The following is a 24,409-nucleotide window of genomic DNA, read 5'->3' as shown; positions in this document are numbered from 1 at the left end:
CACCCCTCCCCCCCCCCTTCGTTTGTTGACCATATTATCTGAGAAATCATGTTTTATATATCTGCATTATAATGAAGAACCACTTCACTTTCATTTTATCATTTCAATTAAAGAATGGTTATTAACAGGGTTTGTTGGAAGAATGCAATATTGCTGTACAAAAAATGCTATCTTAGTGCAGCCATGCATGTGAACAAATTTCCTTATCTGCACACCAGACTTTGCAAGCTCTCGTTGCCTGTCCACCCTTTTACAACTTGGTGAAGAAACTACCCAAGTTTTCTGGTTCTTCAAGGGGACCCAGCTCCACACCAATCCTAGACTCCATGTAAGTTACAAATTGAAATTATTTTTACATCTGCATAAGCATGGTGAGACATAGTTGTCACCTTTCTGGTGGCGATGCCAGCTGCAATGTAGTATTCTGCGTTCAAGCTTTTGGTAGTCTGATACATTGGTATGATGCATCCTAGTACAGCTTGCAGATGTGATATCCTGTTCTTTGGAACCATGGTTTAAAATTGTATATGCCATGGTTTTCATACAGTTAGTCTTTAGGAAGAGCATCTCATCCTATGGCCCTATCGAGCTGTCATTATATCTGTTAAATTTTCCTTTTCCTTTTATGAAATGTAACTTCACAGCAACTACCTTGGTAAAAAATTACATTTTTTCCTGATGAAAGAAAGGAATTCATTGTTTTTTTTAGGAACAAAAGGTTACTATGATTGAAATAAGAATAATGTTTCCACACTATAACATTATTTCTGCATTTAAGATCTGGGCCAATTTTTGTGGATTGCTCGCACTTAAGGTTAGGGAAAAGACTTGTTTGAGAAAAACTGTCAAATCTGAGGTCACTGGGACTTTTCCCTTCTGACACCTTTATTGATATATTAGAATCACAGTGCACAAGATAATTCAATGAAATTAAATATTTTGTAATGGCCTTGTCTTTACTGCACAAGCCATTGCACACACCATACTGAAATTGAACCAGCTGTTATATAATTGGAACAAACATTTCTTTCGTAAATAAAAGAAGCTGCATATGGAAGAATTGATGCTCAAAAGGCATCTGGAAAAAGTGCAGTTGGTTACTATACGAAGAAAGAATTCTTGAATGAGAGAACAAATGTAGCCCTCTGTCAGAATATGCACACTGCATGTCACCAATACAGGTACAGCTTGAAAGGAAAAAGGTTCTCACTGAGAAGGAAAAGAAACGATTGCACATTGAGCCAAAAAAGTCCGTGGTGACAAAAAGGAAGGCTAAAGAAATCTTTGCCAAAGCCACAAAAAAAGAGCTCAACTGGCATATCAACAGGTTTTGTCCATTGGAGAAAAAGACAGGTGAATGTATGGGATTATTTGTATATAGTTGATGTACTTGGGTGTTTATTTTACAGATTTGTTATGAGAAGAGAGACATATAATATATTTGATGCTAAAATTGACAAATTGTTCTGACTTAATTATGATGTGAACACTGACGTGCACATGAAATAACTTAACATCAGTAATAATGGAGAACAAATTCATAAAAAAATATAAATATTGTGAAATTATTGAAGTAAAGTTGAACATTTTTGGTAAGTTTATTAGTTTTTCAGAAATGATTATTTTTGTTTATTTTATGATCATAAATTGCACCAGGAGCAGTTTTTTATGAGTGTAAAATGCATTTTGATTGGGGGCAATGCCCCTCGAGACCCCGTTGGGGGAGAACCCCAAACCCCCCATAAAAATATTTTAGTTTTTTTTTATGGAAGACCAAAATCATGTCTGTACAAGCCCAGAGCCTGATGGTTAAATGGTAAGTTAAACAGATCAAATCATACCGATGAGTTGTTATACATTTTCTTTCTTGGAAAGGAAAAAACATGTTACTACCTTCAACATTATATGGCAGATTATAACTTTGAGTAAGTTTTGTTTTGCAAACAATGAAGAATAGTTGTTAAACAAGGAAGGAAAAATTTGGACATCTGGCAGTAGGGTAATTTTTTTAATTTATAAAATATGTATCAAAACTAATGTCAGGTTCCCAGTTTATAAATTATAAATTGTAGACAAAATTATCCCATATTATGGAATATATATATACAACTTTGTAGTTCATTGTAAGTACCACAATTTCGGTTTCAATGTAAACATGGGTTGTTCTCCAGATATGACCCCATATTGATCTGCTAATATGATCTTAATGTAAGCAGGTTGTTGCATTGTATTGATTACATGAAATGAATGAAATCTATTTAAAAATTAATATGGTACAATTTCCTGCATATTTAATGGGAAGCTGCAGGCAAGCATGTTTGTATGAAATGCCTGTCGGCAGTGTGTTGTTTAATACTTTTTTTTACTGATACAGAATATAGGATTGTCATTGGTAAATGTTTTGAAAGTAAAATGATAATACTTTTGGCAGTAATATGTTTTCTTTTCTTCAGAGTCGAGTTTGTAAATCAGTTTTCACAGATGCCAAGGCCATCTGATAAAGGTAAGTATTAAATGAACAAGATTTTTTAAAATATACTCTGTGATTGTTTAAAAACAAAAAGAATAGACTATGAAGCAGTCATTATTATCATGTTTGCATACTAATTCGTAATTCCAAATTATTGTGGTTTTGTTTTAGCCCACCTGCACAGAGGCTTGACAACATTGATAAATTGGGCATATGTGATTACACCCAAAATTAACCACACGGCTACTTTTATTTTAATACTGTTACAGCCCACTTTGGATTTTGTATGTAGCTTTAGTATGTCCTCATATTCAAAGCACATGGGTTGGGCTCAGTATGTAGCTTTAGTATGTCCTCATATTCAAAGCACATGGGTTGGGCTTAGTATGTAGCTTTAGTATGTCCTCATATTCAAAGCACATGGGTTGGGCTCAGTATGTAGCTTTAGTATGTCCTCATATTCAAAGCACATGGGTTGGGCTCAGTATGTAGCTTTAGTATGTCCTCATATTCAAAGCACATGGGTTGGGCTCAGTATGTAGCTTTAGTATGTCCTCATATTCAAAGCACATGGGTTGGGCTCAGTATGTAGCTTTAGTATGTCCTCATATTCAAAGCACATGGGTTGGGCTCAGTATGTAGGCCATGGCCAGTTTATTTTAAACTTTCAGCTTCTTTGTGGAAGGACCACTCTGGTGGCCTTAAATGGTTAGATCATCCACCTCAGCTGCGGGAGGTTACAGGTTCAAAACCTCACTGAGTCATTCTTATAAAAATGGTACTTATAGCTTCATTGCTTGGCACTTAGCATTAAGAGGTTAGTGTTAGGACTGGTCGACCTGGTGTCAGGATAATGTGACTGGGTGGTACATGATGCTGCATGTCTGCTGTATGATGCCTCAGTGCTAGACAACACTATAAACTGCCACACTGCAGACGTCATAGCAGTATGACGAAACAAATTGTTAAAGCTACATTAAAAATTCAAATCTCACACACTTTGTGATGTTGAATATTTCAGCTCAGTTGCAAATAGTATTTTCAGGTCTTCCATTAGAGTATTTACTCATATGTAAGACGAATCAAACTACAGACAACAGTGATCCTGATATGCTGGAACATAATAAACCTGCAGATCAAGCTCTGTATTGTTTGTTCTACTAATTACTTCCTGACAGCGCATTTTGTGGTGGCAGCTTTGGGTCCGTGTAGTTTGCTGTTGGACTCATAAATGAGTATATACAACCATTATTTATCATGGGTGATATTAAGAAGTTTAAAACTTACAAATAAGGGTGCAATACAGTTTGGTCCTAGTTATTGAACTAGGTCAGTAATTCTTTATGCAAGCAAGTAAAACTTGTGTTTAGTATATTGATATAATCTCACATGCTGCCTGTAGGAGTCTCATCATCATGTTTTATCGCATGTACTGAAACAAGTGATATCAATTGTACTGTGCAAGTCATATGACATACTGCACAGATGGAAGTCATATGTACTGAACAAGTGGTATCAGATGTACTGTGCAAGTGATATGATATACTGTACAGATGGAAGTCATATGTACTGAGCAAGTGGTATCAGATGTACTGTGCAAGTGATATGACATACTGTACAGATGGAAGTCATATGTACTGAACAGGTGGTATCATTTGTACTGAACAAGTAATGTCACATGTATTGAACAACAGGTACTGTTCAAAGGGTGTCACATGTTCTGAACAAGTGGTGTCATATATACGGTACAATTGGTGTTATCTTAGACTCGTAGTTAAACTTTGTACAGAAAGTTTTTATAGTGGGTGGGGGTAGATGCTGAGATGTAATTGAGGATTACATTCATAACCCAAATAAGATCTCATTTAAGCTCCATGTATGCTATTATTTGAGCACTTGCAACAAATGTTCAGATTTGGAAAGAAAAGTTTATAGTAAATTGTTTCTTTGAAACAGATTCTCAGTTTTGACCTAAGAAGAAAAGAATCTGAAAATGAAAATCCTTCTTTTTGGTACATTAAATTATGCTTTATAGAACCATCCATCTGGTAGCCAAAAAAGGTCTCATAGATGTCATCACAATGTGAAGAGAAAAAACTATTGATTTATGCATCATATGAATGACCATGGGTCAATCATATCTGGACTTTCAAGTCGTTTTTTATTGCATACATTCACATTTGGCCAGAGTTATCCTCTTTAGTGATGAACAATACTTTTGCCAACATTAAAACAATTTTGTCGCTATATTAAGAGTTTATACTTTCTTCAAAAGATTATTTTATAAGATAGCATGTGCAGAATATTGGGACATACTATGAAATATCATGCATGGATCGAGTAGCTGCTTAAATTATAGATAATTCTGTTTCATTACTTTTTTCATTTTAGTTTTGGGAAATTAATTGCTGCAATTTTCATTTTGTGCAAGGTCTAAAGAAACAGAAGCCTCAGGATATTATACCAGGGCCACCGTTTGAACCAGTGTACGTCTACAAGATGTTGCAAGTCATTGCCAATAACCCCCACTTCAAGGTATGCATGCTTTGGTTTGCTTTGCTTTGTTTTTGTCGAGTTTGGTGTTCTGTGGTACAACATCACAGGGATGGCGCTGACTTTAAAAAAGGTTGTTGCCCAAAAAAGGCCAACCTTAATATTTTGTCACCAATTTTCAAAAAACAAATGCCATTCATAATAAAGTACTATCCATTTATTTCAACATCCTTGTGACCTTGTGTAGTGCACTCCACAACTTGTTAAATAATATACATGCATATAAAAAATCCATTAATTTGAGTCTTTGATCATATATTTGAAAATTAATGTATCTGTCAAATCCTGTTAGAAAACACAACTAACTCGTATGTCAGACATGATTTTTCTCCATTTTAAAGCAGAATTTCAGTTTTTCCCGTGATTTGAATCAGATTTTTCTTGATATAATCCGTTTTTTTTTTTAAAATCTCCAATCTGGTTTTAAAAAAAGGTCTGTCCACTTGCAGTCCACAACTACCCTTGTAAATTATCCGTTCCTTATATTGGTTAGCATACGACTCTCGTAAAAAGTATTCTGATTGGTCAAATGTTTAAATTTATCCAGTGAATCTTTGTGTAATGGAAACTGATGGCATTTGAAAGAAGAAGCATGCTTGCAAACCATGGCGTCCCGAGTTGTTGAGAGAACGTTTGGATAAAGGTTTAAAAAATGTATGGAAAAGGGAATGGCTGGAGTGAAGAGTTGACGTAAATTTAGTTGGTCAGTTTATTAGAAAACTGAACGCTAGAGGACTGGCATTTTGTGATCTCTGCTCTACAGTAATTGCGGTTGGAAGAGTTTGGAACAACACCTACAAAAGAAGCTGCAAACGGAAAAATGGACACTCAGAAGGCATCTGGAAAAAGTGCAATTAATTACTATAAGAAGAAAGATTTCTTGCATGAAAGAACAGATGTAGCCCTGTCAGAATATGTGCATTGCATATTGCCAATACAAGCACCAGCTTGAAAGGAAGAAGGCTTTCTTTGAGAAGGAAAAGAAACATGGTGACAAAAAGGAAGGCTAAAGAAATCTTTGCCAAAGCCGCAAAAAGAGATCGACTGGCATATCAACAGGTTGTGTCCATTGGAGAAAAAGACAAGTGAATGTATGGGATTATTTGTATTTAGTTGATGTACTTGGGTGTTTATTTTACAGATTTGTTTTGAAAAGAGAAGTATAATGTATTTGCTGCTAAAATTGACAAATTATTGTGACTTAATTATGATGTGAACACTGACATGCACATGAAATAACTTCAGCATCAATAGTATTGGAGAACAAATTGATGTAAGTTTATTAGTTTTTCAGATGATTATTTTGGTTTATTTTATGATTATGAGTTGCACCAGGAACAGTTTTTTATGAGGTTAAGATGCGTTTTTGGTGGGGGACCACCGGATCAGTGGCTCTGCCCCTCGAGACCCAGTTAGGAGAGGACCCCCAAACCCCCATAAAAAAAATTCAGCTTTTTTTAAGGAAGATTAACATCATGTCTGGTATGTAAAATAACAGTAGTCCTTGTTTGATCGATATCCCATTGACAACAAACATGTTTCTCAAAATAATTCACTCTGATGTCCTAGTAGTACATGGCTCTATGGTTGTTTATATCGTACATATACTTAAATTGGCCTAGATTTGGGTCAGCCAGACACAACTGCTATGATGCTGAGGATACCAAGGGGAAATGAAAACGTGAACAAATTAACAAGTTTTAACATTCTTGCAAGATGTCCCACCTTCATTTAACTCGACGGCCAAATATATATTGTTTGAAAATATTGGAACTTTAATTGGGGGTTTTAAACCACCATTGGTAGTGATCATAATCATAATCATTTTGTTTGCAAACAGGAAACTTTCACGCCACAAAAATATGTTTAATCGCTATGAAAATTGAAACAATGTTTTTATTTAAGTTTGTTGCCAACATTCTGTGACGAAAGGTCTTTGGCTTGCCTTGCTGAAGGTTCATGTGTTATTGAAGGCGCTGCTTAAGGCACTCTTTGAAGGATCAAACAAAGACCCATCTGTAATTGCTGCTGCAAAATCAGATAATTGTAAAACATTGACAAAGACTGAGTGGGTTTTTTTTTTTCTTCATTTGCTTAGTGAATATTTACAGGGTCTGTAAGGGACCTTGAAAAACCCTGAAAAATCATTTGTTCCTTCACCATGAAATCCCAAATATTGTCTGGGTACCTTGCAAAGACTTGATTTTCTTAAAATCAAAAGGAATTAATAAATAGTTTTCATTTTAGAGAATTAAATGAAATGAAAAGAACAAAACAAAACAAAAAACTATCTCTTACCAAGTTTGTGCCAGAGCATAAATTTTTCCACAACTGGCCACTGCACAGTTGTACATTTTGAACTTCTGATTGTATGAAGCATGGGAGTAGCACTGGTTTAAATTTGAATCATTCACTTTGACATGGCTGACTGCTGATTCCAACTTCAGTGGCTAGATGAAGAAAAATATGAACTTTGGATTATGATATCTTTCTCGGAGACCTTTGCAAAATGCAAATTATGCCAGAAGGATATTGATTTGCATGCAGTGGGAGAGAATTCTCCATGGTCACATGCAGCTGGAAAAACCAAGCTCTCGTAATGGCGGCTAATACAGGCAAAACAAGAAGCCCTCAGCATGAAATTCATTTTGACGAAAGGGGTATGTCTGTAAACACAGAGATTCAAGTTATAAAATAGAAACTGTATATAGACTTATTTATGAAATTAGTAAGTATTGTGTTTACATAGTTTCATTTATGTATCCATTAAAATTAATGTAATAATGCACCATGAAAAACATGATTTTTAACCTTGAAAAATACGAATGAAATATGCTTCTAACCCCGTGTATAGAACAATCAATGCTTCAGAGGTAATCAGTTTTCTTTGAAGTTTCAGCAGAACTATTTTTTATGGTACATTTTTCTGGTAGATTGTAGTTATTCTGTTCTAATTTCAGAGGTGGTTGCTTGTAGCTAGTCAGGTAGCATGACTATTTGGGTTGTATTATAGCACAGAGTCCTAGGGCCAGACATCAGCATAAGCAGATCATGATATAATAGTGCCGTGTTAGGGTGGTTTGTCCATATGAACAAAGAATTTATTTTATGTAACAATAGATTTCAGGGCAATTTTATATCCAAATTTGCAGCTTCCTGTCATGGTGGCTTTGAATTTCTCATTTTTTAACAACAAAAATGTTGTCACCAAAAAGATCACAAGATGGTATATTTTGTTGCCTGTAAAGAAAAAAAATCACAATTTGCAACATTGGCAAAGCCTAGCATGATCCCCACATCACAAAACAAGTTATTTGTTGCCAAGGCAGTCTTAGTAAAGTGCTTTGTGCAAAGACAAACTATATACAGGGTTCCCACACTACTGGGAAATCGGGAAAAAGTCGGGAGAAATTATAATTTTTTCCCAACCATGAAAAGTCCTGGAATTTCGCAAATATTGATGAAAGTCTGGAAAACACCAGGAATTTTCCCCCACCACGACACACGAAACAATCACGTTATTGAGTCGTAACTAAACTGATCGTGAGTTAAATTTATCAAGTTCTAACCAGAATATTGGGAGGGTGCAGTATGAATCATTTGGTTGCTTGCAATAAACATATATGCAGAGTCAGTCCAAATGCCCAGTGGATTAGATTCATCTAGTAGACTTTTATTTTCAAAGGGGATTTTATTGGCACATAAATTCAGGGTTAAACTCTTTTCGTTACAAAGCAAGATTCTAATTATTTGCGTTCTTTTTTTTTTTTTCATACTATAATAGGAAACGTTACTTTCTATGAAATATATATATATATATATATATATATATATATATATATATATATATATATATATATATATATATATTGCTATTTGAAAGGAAACAAAACATAATTTATGTTCATTATGTTGTTCTCATTTAGTAACATAATACAGCAAAATAAAGTTAGAATTTGTTTTCTGTACATTGAAATGACTTTACATTTATTGAACTATAATCAAACTTGTTTCGAGTGATACATTTTGTGGTTTTGTACATGATCATCTTTTCTGACTTTCATGTTTTTGGAGTCTTGAAAGAGAAACATCTTTAGATTTAGAAAATGCAGGTTTTATAATCAAAAATGTTCTTTATTTCCATAAATTAATGATCATATGTGAACCTTGAAAAAAGTAATTTCAACCTGGAAAAAACCTAGAAATGCCCTGGAAATATACCTTTAGAAAAGCATGGAAACCATGTATATAGCCAAGCAGGGATGATCCAATAGTAGGATTTGAACTAGCACCCATTCATTTGCAAGTCAGTTATGCTAATCACTGCATCACCATGGCACTTTTCTTCTTTAGTCACCTCTTAGGACATGGTGATGGTTGCATCAGGCCGATTCTTCATCTTAGAGTCTGTAGAGCTAGGTAGGAAATGAAAAACACCAAATGTATGAACAGTCCAGAATATATATTGGTGTGACATTAAACATTGGTTTAAATGATTCTTCCACATGAAATTGTGGAAATATATTTATAGAAAATATGTGGACCCAAATCGGCTGTTCAGTCTTTCTCTTGGGGGTTCTTTTTTTTTCAAATTGGCACCAACTGTTATATGTGGCCTTTCTTCACAACAACATTAGAGGCAGAGGTATGTGGAATTCTTTCTGTGTACATGTTCAGGTGTGATTTTTTACATGTCACACATTTTGTTGTAACACAACTACTCCCACAGATTTTTCCTCTCCTTGCCAAAAGTCAAGAGAGCGTATGGTATGGCCTTTTGGCCATCATGTATTATCTATCGTCTGTTGTTAGTCAGTCAACACTTGCATGTGAACACCATTTCTATTCAGATTTGTTATGTAATCTCGTAGCAGTAATACCTCAAATATATTCATTTATGGGTTACATCTTAGCAGTAATACCTCAAATATATTCATTTATGGGTTACATCTTAGCAGTAATACCTCAAATATATTCATTTATGGGTTACATCGTAGCAGTAATACCTCAAATATATTCATTTATGGGTTACATCTTCACATTATTAATGAGGTGGTCTTGCATCTCATTGACTGATAGAGGCCATGTGTCTGGATTTTGACCAGATTTTGTATGTAATATTATCTCATCAAGATCTTGGATGAGTTTGGTTATAAGCTACATCCACACAGACTAATGAGATGCTATTGCAAAGGACTGGCTGGGCTTGAGAACTGTTAACAAATGCTGGATCCATCTTGCTCCAACCTCTCTGAGCTTCAGATGATTCTTATTATATATAAAAAAGTCTCAGATTAATGTTTTGGATAATAGAAATATCATTCACTGTGAAGGAAGCATCTTCATCATCTGCCATCTTCAAAGCAGTCATTTTCTGCTCAGCAATTACAGGCATAAGTCTTACAGAACATGGGTCATCTTCAGTGGATTTGCAGCCATCTTTAAAACAGTGATACCACATTAACATTGTGGGACATGACAGAAGACTACTTTATTGAACTTCATCAAAGTTGATCTTGATATCAATCAGAGAGCTCCATTTTTACAGCATGCTTTTTGCTTAGAATCAGACATGGTCTTCTCCAGCAGATAAGGTCACCATCATTTACCAATGTTACATCACATGCTTGTATGTGCATATGTCAAGCATGTTTTATGTACAGCTGTCAAGCATGTTGTATGTACGGCTGTCAAACATGTTGTATGTACAGCTGTCAAGCATGTTGTATGTACGGCTGTCAAGCATGTTGTATGTACAGCTGTCAAACATGTTGTATGTACAGCTGTCAAACATGTTGTATGTACAGCTGTCAAGCATGTTGTATGTACGGCTGTCAAGCATGTTGTATGTACGGCTGTCAAGCATGTTGTATGTACAGCTGCAGATCAATTTTATAGAACATTACTTAGTCTCATTCAGATTTGTTGACAGAAACAAAAAAGTTACAAGTATTTCTCATCTGCCCCTTGTATGTATATATGGTCCTGGAAAGAATTAATAGATATGCATGCACTCCAGGCTTTTATTTCCTCTTTACATTTTCACTATTTGTACGAGTATGCAAGCTGACATGTTATCTACCAAGGTGTTTGATATCAGGCCCACTTAATAATGAGCAAAATCTTTGCCTGAGTGTGTTACCACTCTTGAAGGCATGTTTTGATCTGTTGGGGTTCATTTTCATCAGGATCATAAATTACCTTGATAATGAACAAAAAACTACACTAATTATGCCTTTATCTTATTTTATCTTTGTTATATGAAGTGTTCTTAAATTAATGAACAAATCTGCTTACTAAAATGGTCAACTGTTGAATTGTGTAACCCAGTGAGCAATACCATTCCCACTTTGACCTCTTGATTTTGCTGTACTCTCACCCTAAGGTTGAATGTATTGCTTTACTGTTGTCCATCAAATTGTCTGTCAGTTACCAATTTTGTCACCATCTACAGTTACAGGGCCTCACAAGTCAGCATCATTAACTTTACGATGTTTAATACTATGTATTTTCTGGATCAGTTTGGAATGAAACCAAAATTAATTGGGAAAATACATTGATTAGAAAACAGTTTTCAGAAAGAGACTGTTCAGCTTTTAAATTTGTATATAGTTTGGATTGGATTTTGGAAACGAGCACCTTTTTCAGTCTCATGAAAATCTCTGTATTTGTGCAATATTTTGCAGCTTGGTAAACAGGAGGATGCTGAGGAATTTTTGAGCTGTATTCTGGATGGGATGAATGAAGAGATGTCTGCAACCATCAAGCTGGTCTCAGCTGGCAGTGATGGCCAAGGTACTTTGAATAGCCCCACTTTTGTAAATACGTTTTGATTAGTCATGCCTCTGAGTGTGTCATTTTGTATTTATCTGATACTTTGAAGGTAAATAGTGTTAGCTTACATAGCTAAAAGCTATGCTGGCATGTGGTTTGGGCCCTTGTAGAGCATCCATTGTGCTGTTTCAATCTTCTATAAAAGAAACACTGGACTAATTTCAGCCCAATTTGGCTGAGAGCATCCTGGTGTCAGTATGCAGTCAGATTATATATTAAAAATAGTAAAACTTTAAATGACTTGTAAAAAAATTGCCATATAGAATTGGACCAAGTTTGACAGAAAGCACCTTGGCAGCAGGGGCTTTCAAGTTTGCACAAATAATGCTGATTTGCAATCAGCTATGGCTACCATTAGTAAAAATAGAACATATTTCAACAAATATAAAGAGAAAAAAACAAAACAGAATTGGAATAAAATCAACAGAAAGCTTGCGGAAATAAAGAGCCTTTGACATTTTATACAATGGATGCTAATCCATAAAAAAAGTATCCAAAATTTTAAATATCTCTGATTCTTTTTCAAAACCCACTCTTCACAGTTTGAGCAAACTTGACAGAATGCACCCTGGCATGAAGAGATTACAAGTGTGTTTAAATGAATCTAAGGCTGCCATTCTGAAAGGATACAATATTAATGAAGATACAAAATCTAGAGAAACCTTGAAACGTTTGTTTTCAAAATATACAACTTTGGAGAAATTTAAACAGAAATGATCTTTCTATTGGCCAACTTTTCTTGAATTTTATCTTTTGAACAGATGTCAGCAAAGTGAGTAATTTAAGCTCATTGGGAATTGGATAAATAATATGCATATTCATTTAAACAGGTTTTATCACATTTGGCATCTGGCATCTTTTGGCATTCACAAGTTTATATATAAAAAAATAAACTACTGAATAAATTTCAACCAAATTTTGCAGGAAATATATGGGCTTAAAGAACTATGAGAATTATACAAGTGACATCCATCAGAAGTGGCCATTGTTATTTAACAGGAAGATATTTGTATGGCATTTTTAAAAAAATGAACAGATTATGAATAAATTTGGCAGAAAGCGCCATGGAATGAAGGGCTTTCAGGTACATATATTTATGCTGATACACTTTTAAATAATTCTATACCTGAAGAATAAGACACTTCTTTTGCATGACATTTCCAACAGAAACTCTTAAGAGAATTTTAACAACTTTGATAGAAAGGAAACTGGCATTAGTGACACGTTGCTGTAAAGCATTTAATAAATATAACTCTTGTTACCACCGAAAAAGACATCAAATGATTTTTTTCTCTGATAATGCTAAACAAAACTGAACCAAATTTGACAGCACATTGGTATGAATGGCTTTCAAGTTGATCACCTATGCCAATCCAATATTAAACATGGTAGCCATTAGTAAAAGTTGAATATCTTCTTGATGTGTGCTAGACAGAAGGTACATATGACCAGATTTGGAGAACATCCATCAGATTATACAAGTTGTGCTCATTTACCATCAGGCAGAGCCACTGTTCCAAGATATATTAGGAAGTCGATCAATTGTTTTAATGACATATGCATTGTACAGCATTGAAGACATTTCTACACAGCATCTTGCTGTCCCCCTGCCCTTGACAATGGCTCTTTAATATTCTATGTGTGACAGTGTGGTGCACATTTTAAAGAATCCGTACGAAAAGTTTTTACATAGATGCATCAGTCCATGTTTTGTTTCCAGTTCCTGTTAATTTACAGTACTATACATAAAGAAAATCATTACGATCGTGGATGACTGGCATCAGTCACATCACAGCTTAATTACATGACTGTGTGATAACCAGTCATACCATGTGCTCATACAGGACACAGTATTTTTTTTGAGGCCGAAGATACCCTACGTAATATATTATGTCTATTATGAAGAGTCGGAGGAAGCTTCCTTAGAGACCCATCATTGGATATGAATATATTCTATAAAAAATAAATTCAAAGTGAATCACTGTGTAAGCTACAATATTCACCTTGTTGCTGGGGTGAGAAGCGTAGTAGGTGTGACTCTAGCCCTGTTTATAATTGTGCATGTGTTGATGTTGTGATTATTGTAGCTATTTAACTGATCTTAATTTGACACATATTATCATGGCAAGTTACTCTCAATATTGTGCAAGGTAACATTTTAACCCAACTCTAAACAAGGGAAACAACTTAATATGAAATTGCACTGGCTACAGTTTTGGTGGTGCTCTACAGTTTCCTATTTTGCAAAGGGTTAGAATTTTAAAGAAAAAGAATTTCCTTGGGTTTCCTCACTGGTTATATTGGCTGTTTAAAAAGCCCCTTATTATCTTAAGCATTGTTCAAAGAAACTTTAATTCCTTTTTTTTGTGAATGATTGATGGGTGTAATATGGGCTATAGAGTATACAGCTTGACCTTACTCCAGCTGTGTACCTTTCAAAAAAGTGATTGCTCCACTTGGTCATTTTCACTTCCTGAACTTCAGAGATAAATTGTATTTAAAAAAATATCAGATAACATTTTTTTTTTGATTTTATATATTTGGTAATTTATTCACTGCACTTTCAGAAGCTGGTATTGTCTAATCGGGCAAACTTAATTTTCCCTATTTTAGTAGCTGCCAAGGATAGTGTACTTTAGACAAATTCAGGCTGATTTTTGGAGTACAAGGGAGCAGTCATTTTAGTAATCAGTGTTTGAAGCTCATTTACAATTTCCAAAAATGCAATATCCAAAGAAATATCAGCCACATTACATCAAAGTAGCATAGAGGTTTCCCAGCCAACATTTTCTCCACTGTGATATTTCAAATGCAAACAACTTCTCCTTACAAATGTCACTCTCAAAAGTACATAATAACTTCAGTCTTTTGGCCAAATCTGAAATATTATTAGAAGCCAGGTATTTATAAACTTTGATTCACAGGTATTGGGAAGTGACTCCAAGTGAATAATCTATACAGTAATGAACAAAATGATTCTAGAAAGTAATTAGCACATGTGCAGTGAGATTTTCATTGACTGTCAGACCAGTAGGCTACAAGATTATGTGTAGGAGTTGTGTATAGATTGTTTACATATGTTGGTTAAAGTTTGTAAAAGCATACAATTTCAGGCCAGCCAGCTTCTGCCTACCCTACCTGTCATGGATATATTATCAAGTGCTGATATAATGTTAACTTTTTTCTTCTTTTTTTTGTGTACTGTATGTAACTCAAAAGACCAGTCCAATTGCAAATTGCACAGACCCAGATCTGCATGCGCATCATGCACCGGCACATCTGGGGCTGTGGACTTGGTTCAGAGTAATCAGAAGAACAAACAGCACAGACCATGATCTGCAGGCAGATTATGCAGCAGCAGATCAATGTCTGTGTTATTTGCAGTTGGACTTGACTTACAAACTAGTATATATTGTATTTATGGCTGTTGAAACCTGTATTGATGGGTGGTTCCTACTGAATCTTTTTGTATGGGTGACAGGTAGGAAAAAGGTCTGTACATCAGACCCAATGACAAAATCATTAAAAAGGTAACAAATCTAATCCTAATGAAATTGTGAGTTAAAGTACAAATGATACTGCTCTTTGTGGAACACCTGATTGGTTAGGTTTTGTGGGTTTAATGCCATTGTCAGCACTCGATAGGCAGTACAAGCTGAGAAGTATATTTGGTGGAGGAAGAATCCAGGAAAATCTGGGAAGCTTTCTCAGATACCCACATTAGCTGAGCAGAAACACTTAGAGAAAGTTGGCTTGTGGTATATTATTGTTTTCAGATGGATTAGATGCAAAAGACCAGAGCTACACGAATGGTTATGTCCATGATGAGACGGATGGGAAAGATGAAGAGGAGGAAGTGAACGAGGAAGAGGATGAAACATGGGAACAAGTTGGGCCCAAGAAAAAGAGTGTCTTCACGAGAAGGGTATAATAAAGAAGCAACTTGCCAACACCGATTTTGTCATGCCTGCAGAGTGAAGGCATATGTATCACTGTTATTGTAATTGTCAACAGTTTAAGATTTTTTTATTGCTGTGTAAAGTAACTATTCACATGTGAGTCATTCCACTGAACACCTTGGTATGGTGGAATGGACTTTGAAAATCATAAAATAAATGCAAAGTCACATTTGTTGTTGGAAATATTTTACTTTTTTCTTTAAAAAAACCATTCTTTTCAAGACTCATGGTATTAACGTGTGAATTATTATTCTTAAACTGTCACCTTTGAATGTGAATTTGTTGGTGTTTTTTTTTCTTCTCATTCAGACATATAAAAGACATGGTCGAATGTAGTCAAGAATTTAGCTTGCTTCATTCCTATCATGAAAAATTCTTCAATACTTTTGAGAAACTAAAACTATGTTTATAGACGATGAATGACCTGCCATTTTTTAATGGTATCATTATTAATTTCTGAAACTAAACACTTGTGTTGACAAGACAGACAGATGGACGTACAAAGGTAATGTGCACCGGATCCACTTTTGTGACAGGTTTAAAATGTTTGGAATGTGACAGGTTTAAAATGTTTGGAATGTGACATTTAAAAGTTTATTATATGCTCATTTTTTTCTCCATTAACTTTTCATCGTCAGAATAGTGCAGTATTTTATGATATTGAACTTGCATGCACAATTCATATTGCACTCATAAAGGAATTACTTTCTGTTGTAAACAAACAGTGGATGCAGACACCAGCACTTTTGATTTGTAAACAAATCATGTAGACTCACATAGTAGATCCTTTATGTTTTGTTGATTAAATTTGTTTCTGAATGAACTAAAGCAAATGTTTCGTGGACTGCCACATACCAGCTGCTTTGCTACATTCCGCATTAATTTTTTTGGATACAGTGTTTTGGATTTAATTGGGAGATAGATGCCAGATTTCATAAACTTGCTGGGTACCTACAAATAACATACAAGTGATGAGGCATAAACGTTCTCCTTTAGCTGTAATTAGAATGGCAAAGTATATACTTAAAGTTTTACATCTGAATTTCATCAAAATGTACTTTCTTAGTTCTGCAGATCTGAATTACATGAGCCATGTCATGGGTTCTCAAGTTTTATTACACATTTCGAAATTGTACTGTAATTTTGACTACATTCCAAGTTCAGTTACATTCTCCTCACTGCTTTCAAAATGAAATAAACATTATATTCCATAGCGTGTTTTTAATAATTGAAATTGAAAGACTTCATATTTTGGCACATTATGATTTCAAACATTAAATGGCAGAACAGAAACACACTTGCAGATGTCAACACGTTGCTCCGTTGCCACAGAAATCCAGTGTACTTCATGTAGAATTGGCACATAAATCCAGTCCATAATCAAAAATATTCATAGAAACAGCAAAAATAAAAACATCTATTCATTCCAGATCAAATGGAAAAGTTTTTACAATGCACAATCATTCACAATATGACGCCAAATTTCAATTTTAAGTAGACCAAAATGACATTTTTTTTCTAAAGTTATGTCTAGCGTGCGACAAAGTTAAAATTTATCTGGGCACATTAATAATGTTGAGTAATGATGAATCTGCGCTTGTGTATTTAGTTTTAAATATGGCATACATTTGGTTGCTTTCTTTTGTATAGTTTATTTTTGTTTGCATAATTAAGCCTTAGGTAGAATAAGAAAATGAGCATATAATAAAATAGTTACTGCATTTGTATGGGAAAATATGAACTTGTTTTGTCAGATTGATATACAGCACTCTCAAGGTCATGCAGTATTTCCATCCAAAAAAACTCTTTCATATTTTCCCATACAAATGCAGTAACCTGTAATTATTACATGTTAAAAACGTTATGTTCGTACGAGCCACATTAGCATTTATACTTGCTTGCAAGTCATATTCAACAGCAAACTGCACAGACTTAGATCTAACATTGCATGATTAGCTGACAGATCTGACTCAATGCAGTTTATTTGGAGTAACAAGTAAAATAGTGTATAACTTGATCTACAACAGTAGATCAGGGTTTATGTTATTTGCAGATGAACTCAACTAATGTGCAGATATAGATGGTATTGAACAGCTGTCATCATAGCAAATATGTATAATAAGATGACCATTTGGTAACCTCTTTTAGAGTGAAACCTTTTCACTTTGAATGTCACTGAGACTGACCATTTATTTTATGTAATATTATTTTATATTATTAAAAGAGTAGTATATATGAGTAATATTAAAAAGAGTAGTATATGTGAGTAGTATTAAAAAAGTATACTTAAGTGGTGTATACTATTAAAAGTGTAGTATACTTGAGTAGTGAGTAGTATTAAAGAAAGTAGTATATGTGAGTAGTGTGTAGTATTAAAGAGTAGTATATGTGAGTAGTGAGTAGTATTAAAAAGTGGTATATGTGAGTAGTATTAAAAAGAGCAGTATCCTTGAGTAGTGAGTAGTATTAAAGAGAGTAATATACACAAATAGCGAGTAGTATTAAAAATATAGGAGACAGGTTAAGTAAATTTATAATAAGCATAAGTACACACTATGCCCCCCTTCCAGGAGTCTGTAAACATTTAAAGAAAAATGGGATAAATGATAAAAAGTATGATTCGATTTTGGCACCTGCCACACATTCTTCCCAAGATGCTTTCACATTACTACCTTTGGAACTGTTGTGGCAAGATGATGAAATTTGGGCCTTTAGATGATGTAAACAATTTAAAGGTATTTCACCTTGCCCCTTTTCAGGTTTGCAATGCTCTAATCCCAAACTGTACATGCATTGCTGCTGTTGTTGTTGTTGTGGGGTTTAACGCCATTTTTCAGCACACGATAGGCTATACATGGCGGCCAGTATTAATGGTGGAGGAAGAACCTGGAAAAACCGCCGGAAAGAACCACCAACCCATGAGAAGCTACTGGCAGGTTTTCTCACATACCCACATTGGCTGAATCTGAGACTCGAACCCACGCAGACAGAGGTGAGATGGCAGTGAATCGTAACGGAGAGTGCTTTAGACCACTCTGGGCCCCCTACATGCATTGCAGATTTAGTCTCAGTAGATGTATGAGTTACAAAAGAATGGGAAGTTATGGTCTTAAAAAGGAGAAAGAAAGTTGTTGTTGTTGTTGTGGGGTTTAATGCCATTTTTCAGCACGATAGGCTATACATGGCGGCCAGTATTAATGGTGGAGGAAGAACCCAGAAAACCCCGGAAAGAACCACCGACCCACGAGAAGCTACTGGCAAGCTTTCTCACATGCCCACATTGGCTGAATCTTAGACTCGAACCGCCGCAGACAGAGGTGAGATGGCAGTGATCCGTAACGAAGAGCGCTTTAGACCACTCGGCCACTCGGGGCCCCTGAGAAAGAAAGTATGATAGACACAAGATAAGGACATGTAGACATAGTGAAGCTAATTTTGTGCCAGTTTCTTTAATTGAATAATTCTAATTGTTATCAATTGACTGCATTTTCTGCCATGTGTTCATAAACAGTCTTTTTTAACCACTAGTTTTGGGGCCTGCTTTCAGTTTCCTCTTGGATTCTGGTGTACTTTGTCAAGCTTTGCATCAACATCTTACCTCACTCCCAGTGCCTTAGATCAAAATTTGCAACTCCAAATAAAATCTCACATTAGAAGTTAATCTAACAATCCTTCCTGCACACCAACACTCACTTTTATATCCTGACAAAGCATGTGGTGGGCTATACAAGCAATTCTACCTTCATAACCTACTGTAAAATAGTTGTTATTCAGGATCATGGTCATATGATATAAGGGCAGCACATCTGGCTACAAGTACATACTATTTTTTAAAGGTATAATTGTATGGAAAGAAAAATAGTGAAAACTTAGCATGCAAATTATATTTGCTCAGTAAAATATTGATGCCCTTATCTGTATTGACGAAATCATATTTGCTTGCCAAGGATTAACTGGCAAAGAGCAAAGTTAATTAACAACCCTTGGCTAGTGAAAATGGGGTTAGGTATCCTGGTGTCATTTGAAGAGGATAATGGGGGGGGGAAAACACAGAAAAACAGCTAACTATAATCAGTAGTTTTGTTAATGGATTCCGCTGATTTCATGACAGAAGGAAAAAAATTGGATTATTGAAGTGGATTGACAACCCAGGGCTAGCAAAGTGTATACCATTGTTATGTTATAAATTTGTCTTACATATAACTTGCATTGACCTTTTTAATTTTAGGCTAACTTTGCCAAAAGTCCTATTGCTGACATCTTTGGTGGCTTGCTGCGTTCTGCCATATTCAGAACATCGTCAAAGGAAACTGCCACTTTGGAGCCATTTTTAACCTTACAATTAGACATCCAGGTAATGACAAAATTAGTACATTTGTCATAGTATAGTTGCCTTAATTTTTGTTTGTTTTGTTAGAAGTTACAGTCTACCATTTACCAAGTTTTCCAGAATAATAGATTTTCTCTAGGTTAGATTTGTTTTGTTCTGAGTGTCTCCAGAGGCATTGGGTATACAGGAGTCACATTGACTCCTATATACCATCCATCCATCCATTTTTTTTCTCCATCTGTCGGTCACAAAATCTTGTGAATCCATCTAGTCCCACATTTTTGGATGGGTTGCCATTAAACTTGACAGATGTTATGGTCATCACCTGAAGATGCACATGATTAAGAAATCACTGTATTATTGCAATTTTTGAGTTATTGCCCTTGCCAATCTTATGAATGCAACAAGACGGCTCAGTTTTCATTTGAATTTAAACGAAAATTAGTAAACGTTATGGTCTTTATCTGAGGATGTGCACATTGACAAAAAAAATCACTCTGATGATGCAGTTTTTGTTAGAGCTATTGCCCTTTCATCCTGGAGTTGAATGCAGTGTTTAACAATCTATTAGTGCAGCTAGCCTTGAAGTTTTTATGGATCTCTGTTTCACATTAGTGCATATATTATGTTTACCAACTAAAAATGAACATATTGACAAATTTTTTTACTGTATTTGTTTTCTATGAATTATTTTTCATTTTGATGTGCAGGATGCAGTACATGACTGGATTTTGTGAACTCGTGTTTTCATTGGTTTAGGCATCAACAGAAGATATGCATGTTGAAGCAGTTATTATTGTTTAATTTGAGAAGAATTATGCTATTTTTAGCAGTATTTTTCATAGACCAGAAGAGCTTAAGGGATGGACTGCTGTCCATCATCCATCCATCCATTAGCATGAGTTTGTTATTGCTACTTCTCCTTAACTACTTGGAGGATTGTAGTGAAGCCTTACAGTCATCCATTCCAAAGTCAAGTTTATCTTAAATGAAAATGATTCCACTCGGATTTCCAATATGGTCACCACAGCAGCCATCATGAAAGTCGTTGGCTTTACTCCTGAATTAATGGCCATATCAGTAATGTGTTTTCACTTACACTCTCTAGTTGGTCCTAACTGAAAATAGTGCTGATCTTTGTGTCCACCGCAGCACTCATCTTGTCAGTCTTGTTATTGCTACTATGCCTAGATGGATGGTCATATAAACAGGGTGTTTAGTTGGTCTTAAAACAGCAGTGTTCTGACATTTATTATGGCTGCTATGGCAGTCATCTGGAAAGTTATGTTATTGCTGCTCCTCCTGAACAGAGGGTCATTTTCACATGGTGTTTTCACCAAAGAATTTTTATGAGGTCTTGCCATACCGGTTGAAAGTAGTACTGATCTGACATTAAATATGGTGGTTATTTGGAATTTTTTATCATTACTACAAATAAATGTAAAGTCGTGTTGACATGGGGTTTTCACCAAAGACTTATTAAGGTATATACTTGGTCTTAAATGAAAATGAAGCCAATATTTCATCCAAGATGACTGCCAATTATGGACATCAAAAAAATATTGCCAATACTCTTCCTCTTTGGATAGTGATACTTTCACCAAAGAACTTTTTATATATATGTGTTTGGACCTAAATGATACTGGTGCCAATTTTATACCAGCTACGGCCATGACAGTGACCATATCGACTTAGGGTTTTCACCAAAAGACTTGATACTTTCTAGTTGTTCCTAAAGGACAATAGTCTTGTATCGATTACATCTTGAAAATCTTGTTATCACTCAACATTTAAAAAGAAGAATGGTCTTGGATTGCTGGAAATTCTTTTCATCCTGTAGAGTACTGCTCTCTTTGAAAGGTTCTTGTTTTATTATAGGCTTATCAATATCATGGGGATAAGAATATATTGTTAGAGAAACAGGGGTATGTTTACATATTTAAATCTTTAGTTGGATTTCTGACATTGTAAGAGTTGTAGAAAATCTTGAATGTATGACATCCTGCCCCCCGTCATATCGTTACACTTTAACTGGTTCTCGTCTGTATTCACCTGCTTGCTTGCTTACTAAATGTGGGGGCAGGTACCAGTCTTTTAAGAAAAGAATAGTTGAAGAGCAAGTTGTGGTACAATGTCTCAGTAGTAGGCTTTGTTTTCTTAGTTGAAAATTATACATGAACTTAATTGAATTTTTTTAATGGGGTATTTAATGAATCTCTGCTTTGTTTATTCATTAAATCCATTTCTAAGTCAATAAGTTTTTAGTCTGACAAGCTTAAGTCATGCAGAACACAGGTAGTTATAAAAGGCAGGTAAGCTTTCTGACAAAATTTCATTGTCATTTTTACTGTAATTTATTTTAATGGACATACTGTACTACAGTTCCATTTAAATTGCTATTACAGTCAGAAAAAGTTGCCACAGTTAAAGATGCCCTTGATGGATTGGTTAGTCATGAGGTTGTCCATGGATACAATTGTCCCAAAACTAAGGAGGAGGTAAGTTTTGATATACTATATGTGTCTATTTGTCTGTCTGTCTTGCATTCCAGTCAGTTTCTGTTTATCTGTGTACTCACCTGTGTATCCCATAGAAGCTACATAAGTTGGCCATTAAAGCTGCAATCCTTATCAAAACGTCATAAGTTGAGATAATGGCATGACATGATTCTGCAGTTCTCCACAGTACAGACTGCTGAAAAAATATTTGTATCTGTGCCTGGGGGAAGTCTAATTGGAGGTCCATACTTTTGGGAAGACAAGAAAACATGTAAATGAGTCTAGGTGTTTTCCAGTATATGCATATATGTCGAGTTTAAAACAAAAATTAATTTGCTACAAGTTCAGCCATGGCAGATGCAACTGTAAATTCTTCTCAGAATTAACTCGAGTTGTTGGCCATGTGAAGTGTAAAGCCTGTGTGCTCACAGGATTACAGCCTACTCAGAATTAACTCTTTGGGTTGACTAAGTGAAGTACAGAGCCTGTGTGCTCAGTGACAGGGTTGCTATCAGCTGATTGTGCCCTACCCAAAACCTGCTCCATTTTAGTGAGTTGAAAATCAAGACAATTACTTATACAGTGCATGTTTACAATCTGGAGAAAGTGAGTATCATTTTCAAAAATTTTAAAGTCATGAAGTGTAATCAGTAATATTTATAGTCTGTAACAATGGAGTTCTGAAAAAAACTTGGATAACTGGATAGTCGGGGTGAATTTGGGACAATCGTTTTACATTTGTATGTGCACAAGGTACATACTTTTCACATCAGTTTAAAGTTGTCTTGTGAGGAAATGTATATTCAAATGGAGCTAAAATTAGAGCTAAATTTGGCAGTTAATCCCAGTGCTGCTATTGTATGTGAAATACTTTGATTTCTGATTAGGTATTTTTTTTAAATTGGCAAAAAGAAACTGTTTCCAGTTGGCTGACTGTCCCTGTTTCTCATTGCCAATCCTAGCACTTGTTTACCCCAAGGTTAAAATAAAAATCACATATTTATAATATCACATCTTCATTATGTAAAAGTTATTATTGGTGGTACATGCATTGAACTGCGCCAGTTCGAGTCTCGGATTCAGCCAATGTGGGTATGTGAGAAAGCTTGCCAGTAGCTTCTCGTGGGTCGGTGGTTCTTTTCGGGTCTTCCCGGGTTCTTCCTCGACCAATAATACTGGCCGCCATGTATAGCCTATCGTGTGCTGAAAAATGGCGTTAAACCCCACAACAACAACAACATGCATTGAAAAATCACAGTACAGAATGTTGAAAAATGTATCACTTTAGGATCAAATTAGAATTGGTATAAAAAAGATTGGCCCAATTAGCCTTAACCCTCTGATTTGTATTTAAGCTAAAGGGATATAACAAAATAGATTCTGTGTTTACCGACTACATGTTAAAATTTTTGATAAATACTTTGGTATTAATATGATGTAAATCAAAATTTCTTACTTGGGATTAAATATGAATATTGGAACAGCCAGAGTAAGGGCCAGTAAAATTTCTGCCAACTATAAAATTGTTGTCTGCATAAACCTAGACATAATTTTCAAAGACAAGAAATTGATTCAAATTTTAGACTGTAGTCGTCAATTTTAAACGGCAGTGATATCTGGAATTGTCTATAGTAGGCCTTTTTTGATAAGCAAATACAGCAGCAGTAATGGTGATCATCTGCTCTGAATGGCATTGTCTTGTATTCACCAGTTTTTGTCTTGGGGAGCATGATCTTTATTCGTATTTACCACTGAAATTACAACC

The 24,409-nt window shown here is 35.1% G+C and overlaps 1 protein-coding gene across 1 annotated transcript in view; it reads left to right on the top strand.

The window, feature by feature from the left end:
* The window catches only part of LOC149780886 (ubiquitin carboxyl-terminal hydrolase 10-like), a 72,474-nt gene that overhangs the window by 29,672 nt on the left and 18,393 nt on the right, over positions 1 to 24,409 (top strand). Inside the window, exons 6-12 of the mRNA XM_089937988.1 lie at positions 219 to 328; positions 2,454 to 2,503; positions 4,902 to 5,005; positions 11,710 to 11,818; positions 15,634 to 15,782; positions 20,045 to 20,170; positions 22,552 to 22,644. Coding sequence (XP_089794114.1) covers positions 219 to 328; positions 2,454 to 2,503; positions 4,902 to 5,005; positions 11,710 to 11,818; positions 15,634 to 15,782; positions 20,045 to 20,170; positions 22,552 to 22,644 — 741 coding nt within the window. The remainder of the gene's footprint in view (positions 1 to 218; positions 329 to 2,453; positions 2,504 to 4,901; positions 5,006 to 11,709; positions 11,819 to 15,633; positions 15,783 to 20,044; positions 20,171 to 22,551; positions 22,645 to 24,409) is intronic.

Source organism: Sinohyriopsis cumingii, chromosome 16, assembly GCF_028554795.1.
Source record: "Sinohyriopsis cumingii isolate HCF-2022 chromosome 16, ASM2855479v2, whole genome shotgun sequence".
Lineage (NCBI taxonomy): Eukaryota > Metazoa > Mollusca > Bivalvia > Unionida > Unionidae > Sinohyriopsis > Sinohyriopsis cumingii.
Note: the sequence above shows the minus strand (reverse complement) of the source record. Positions and strands in the feature narration are given on the sequence as shown.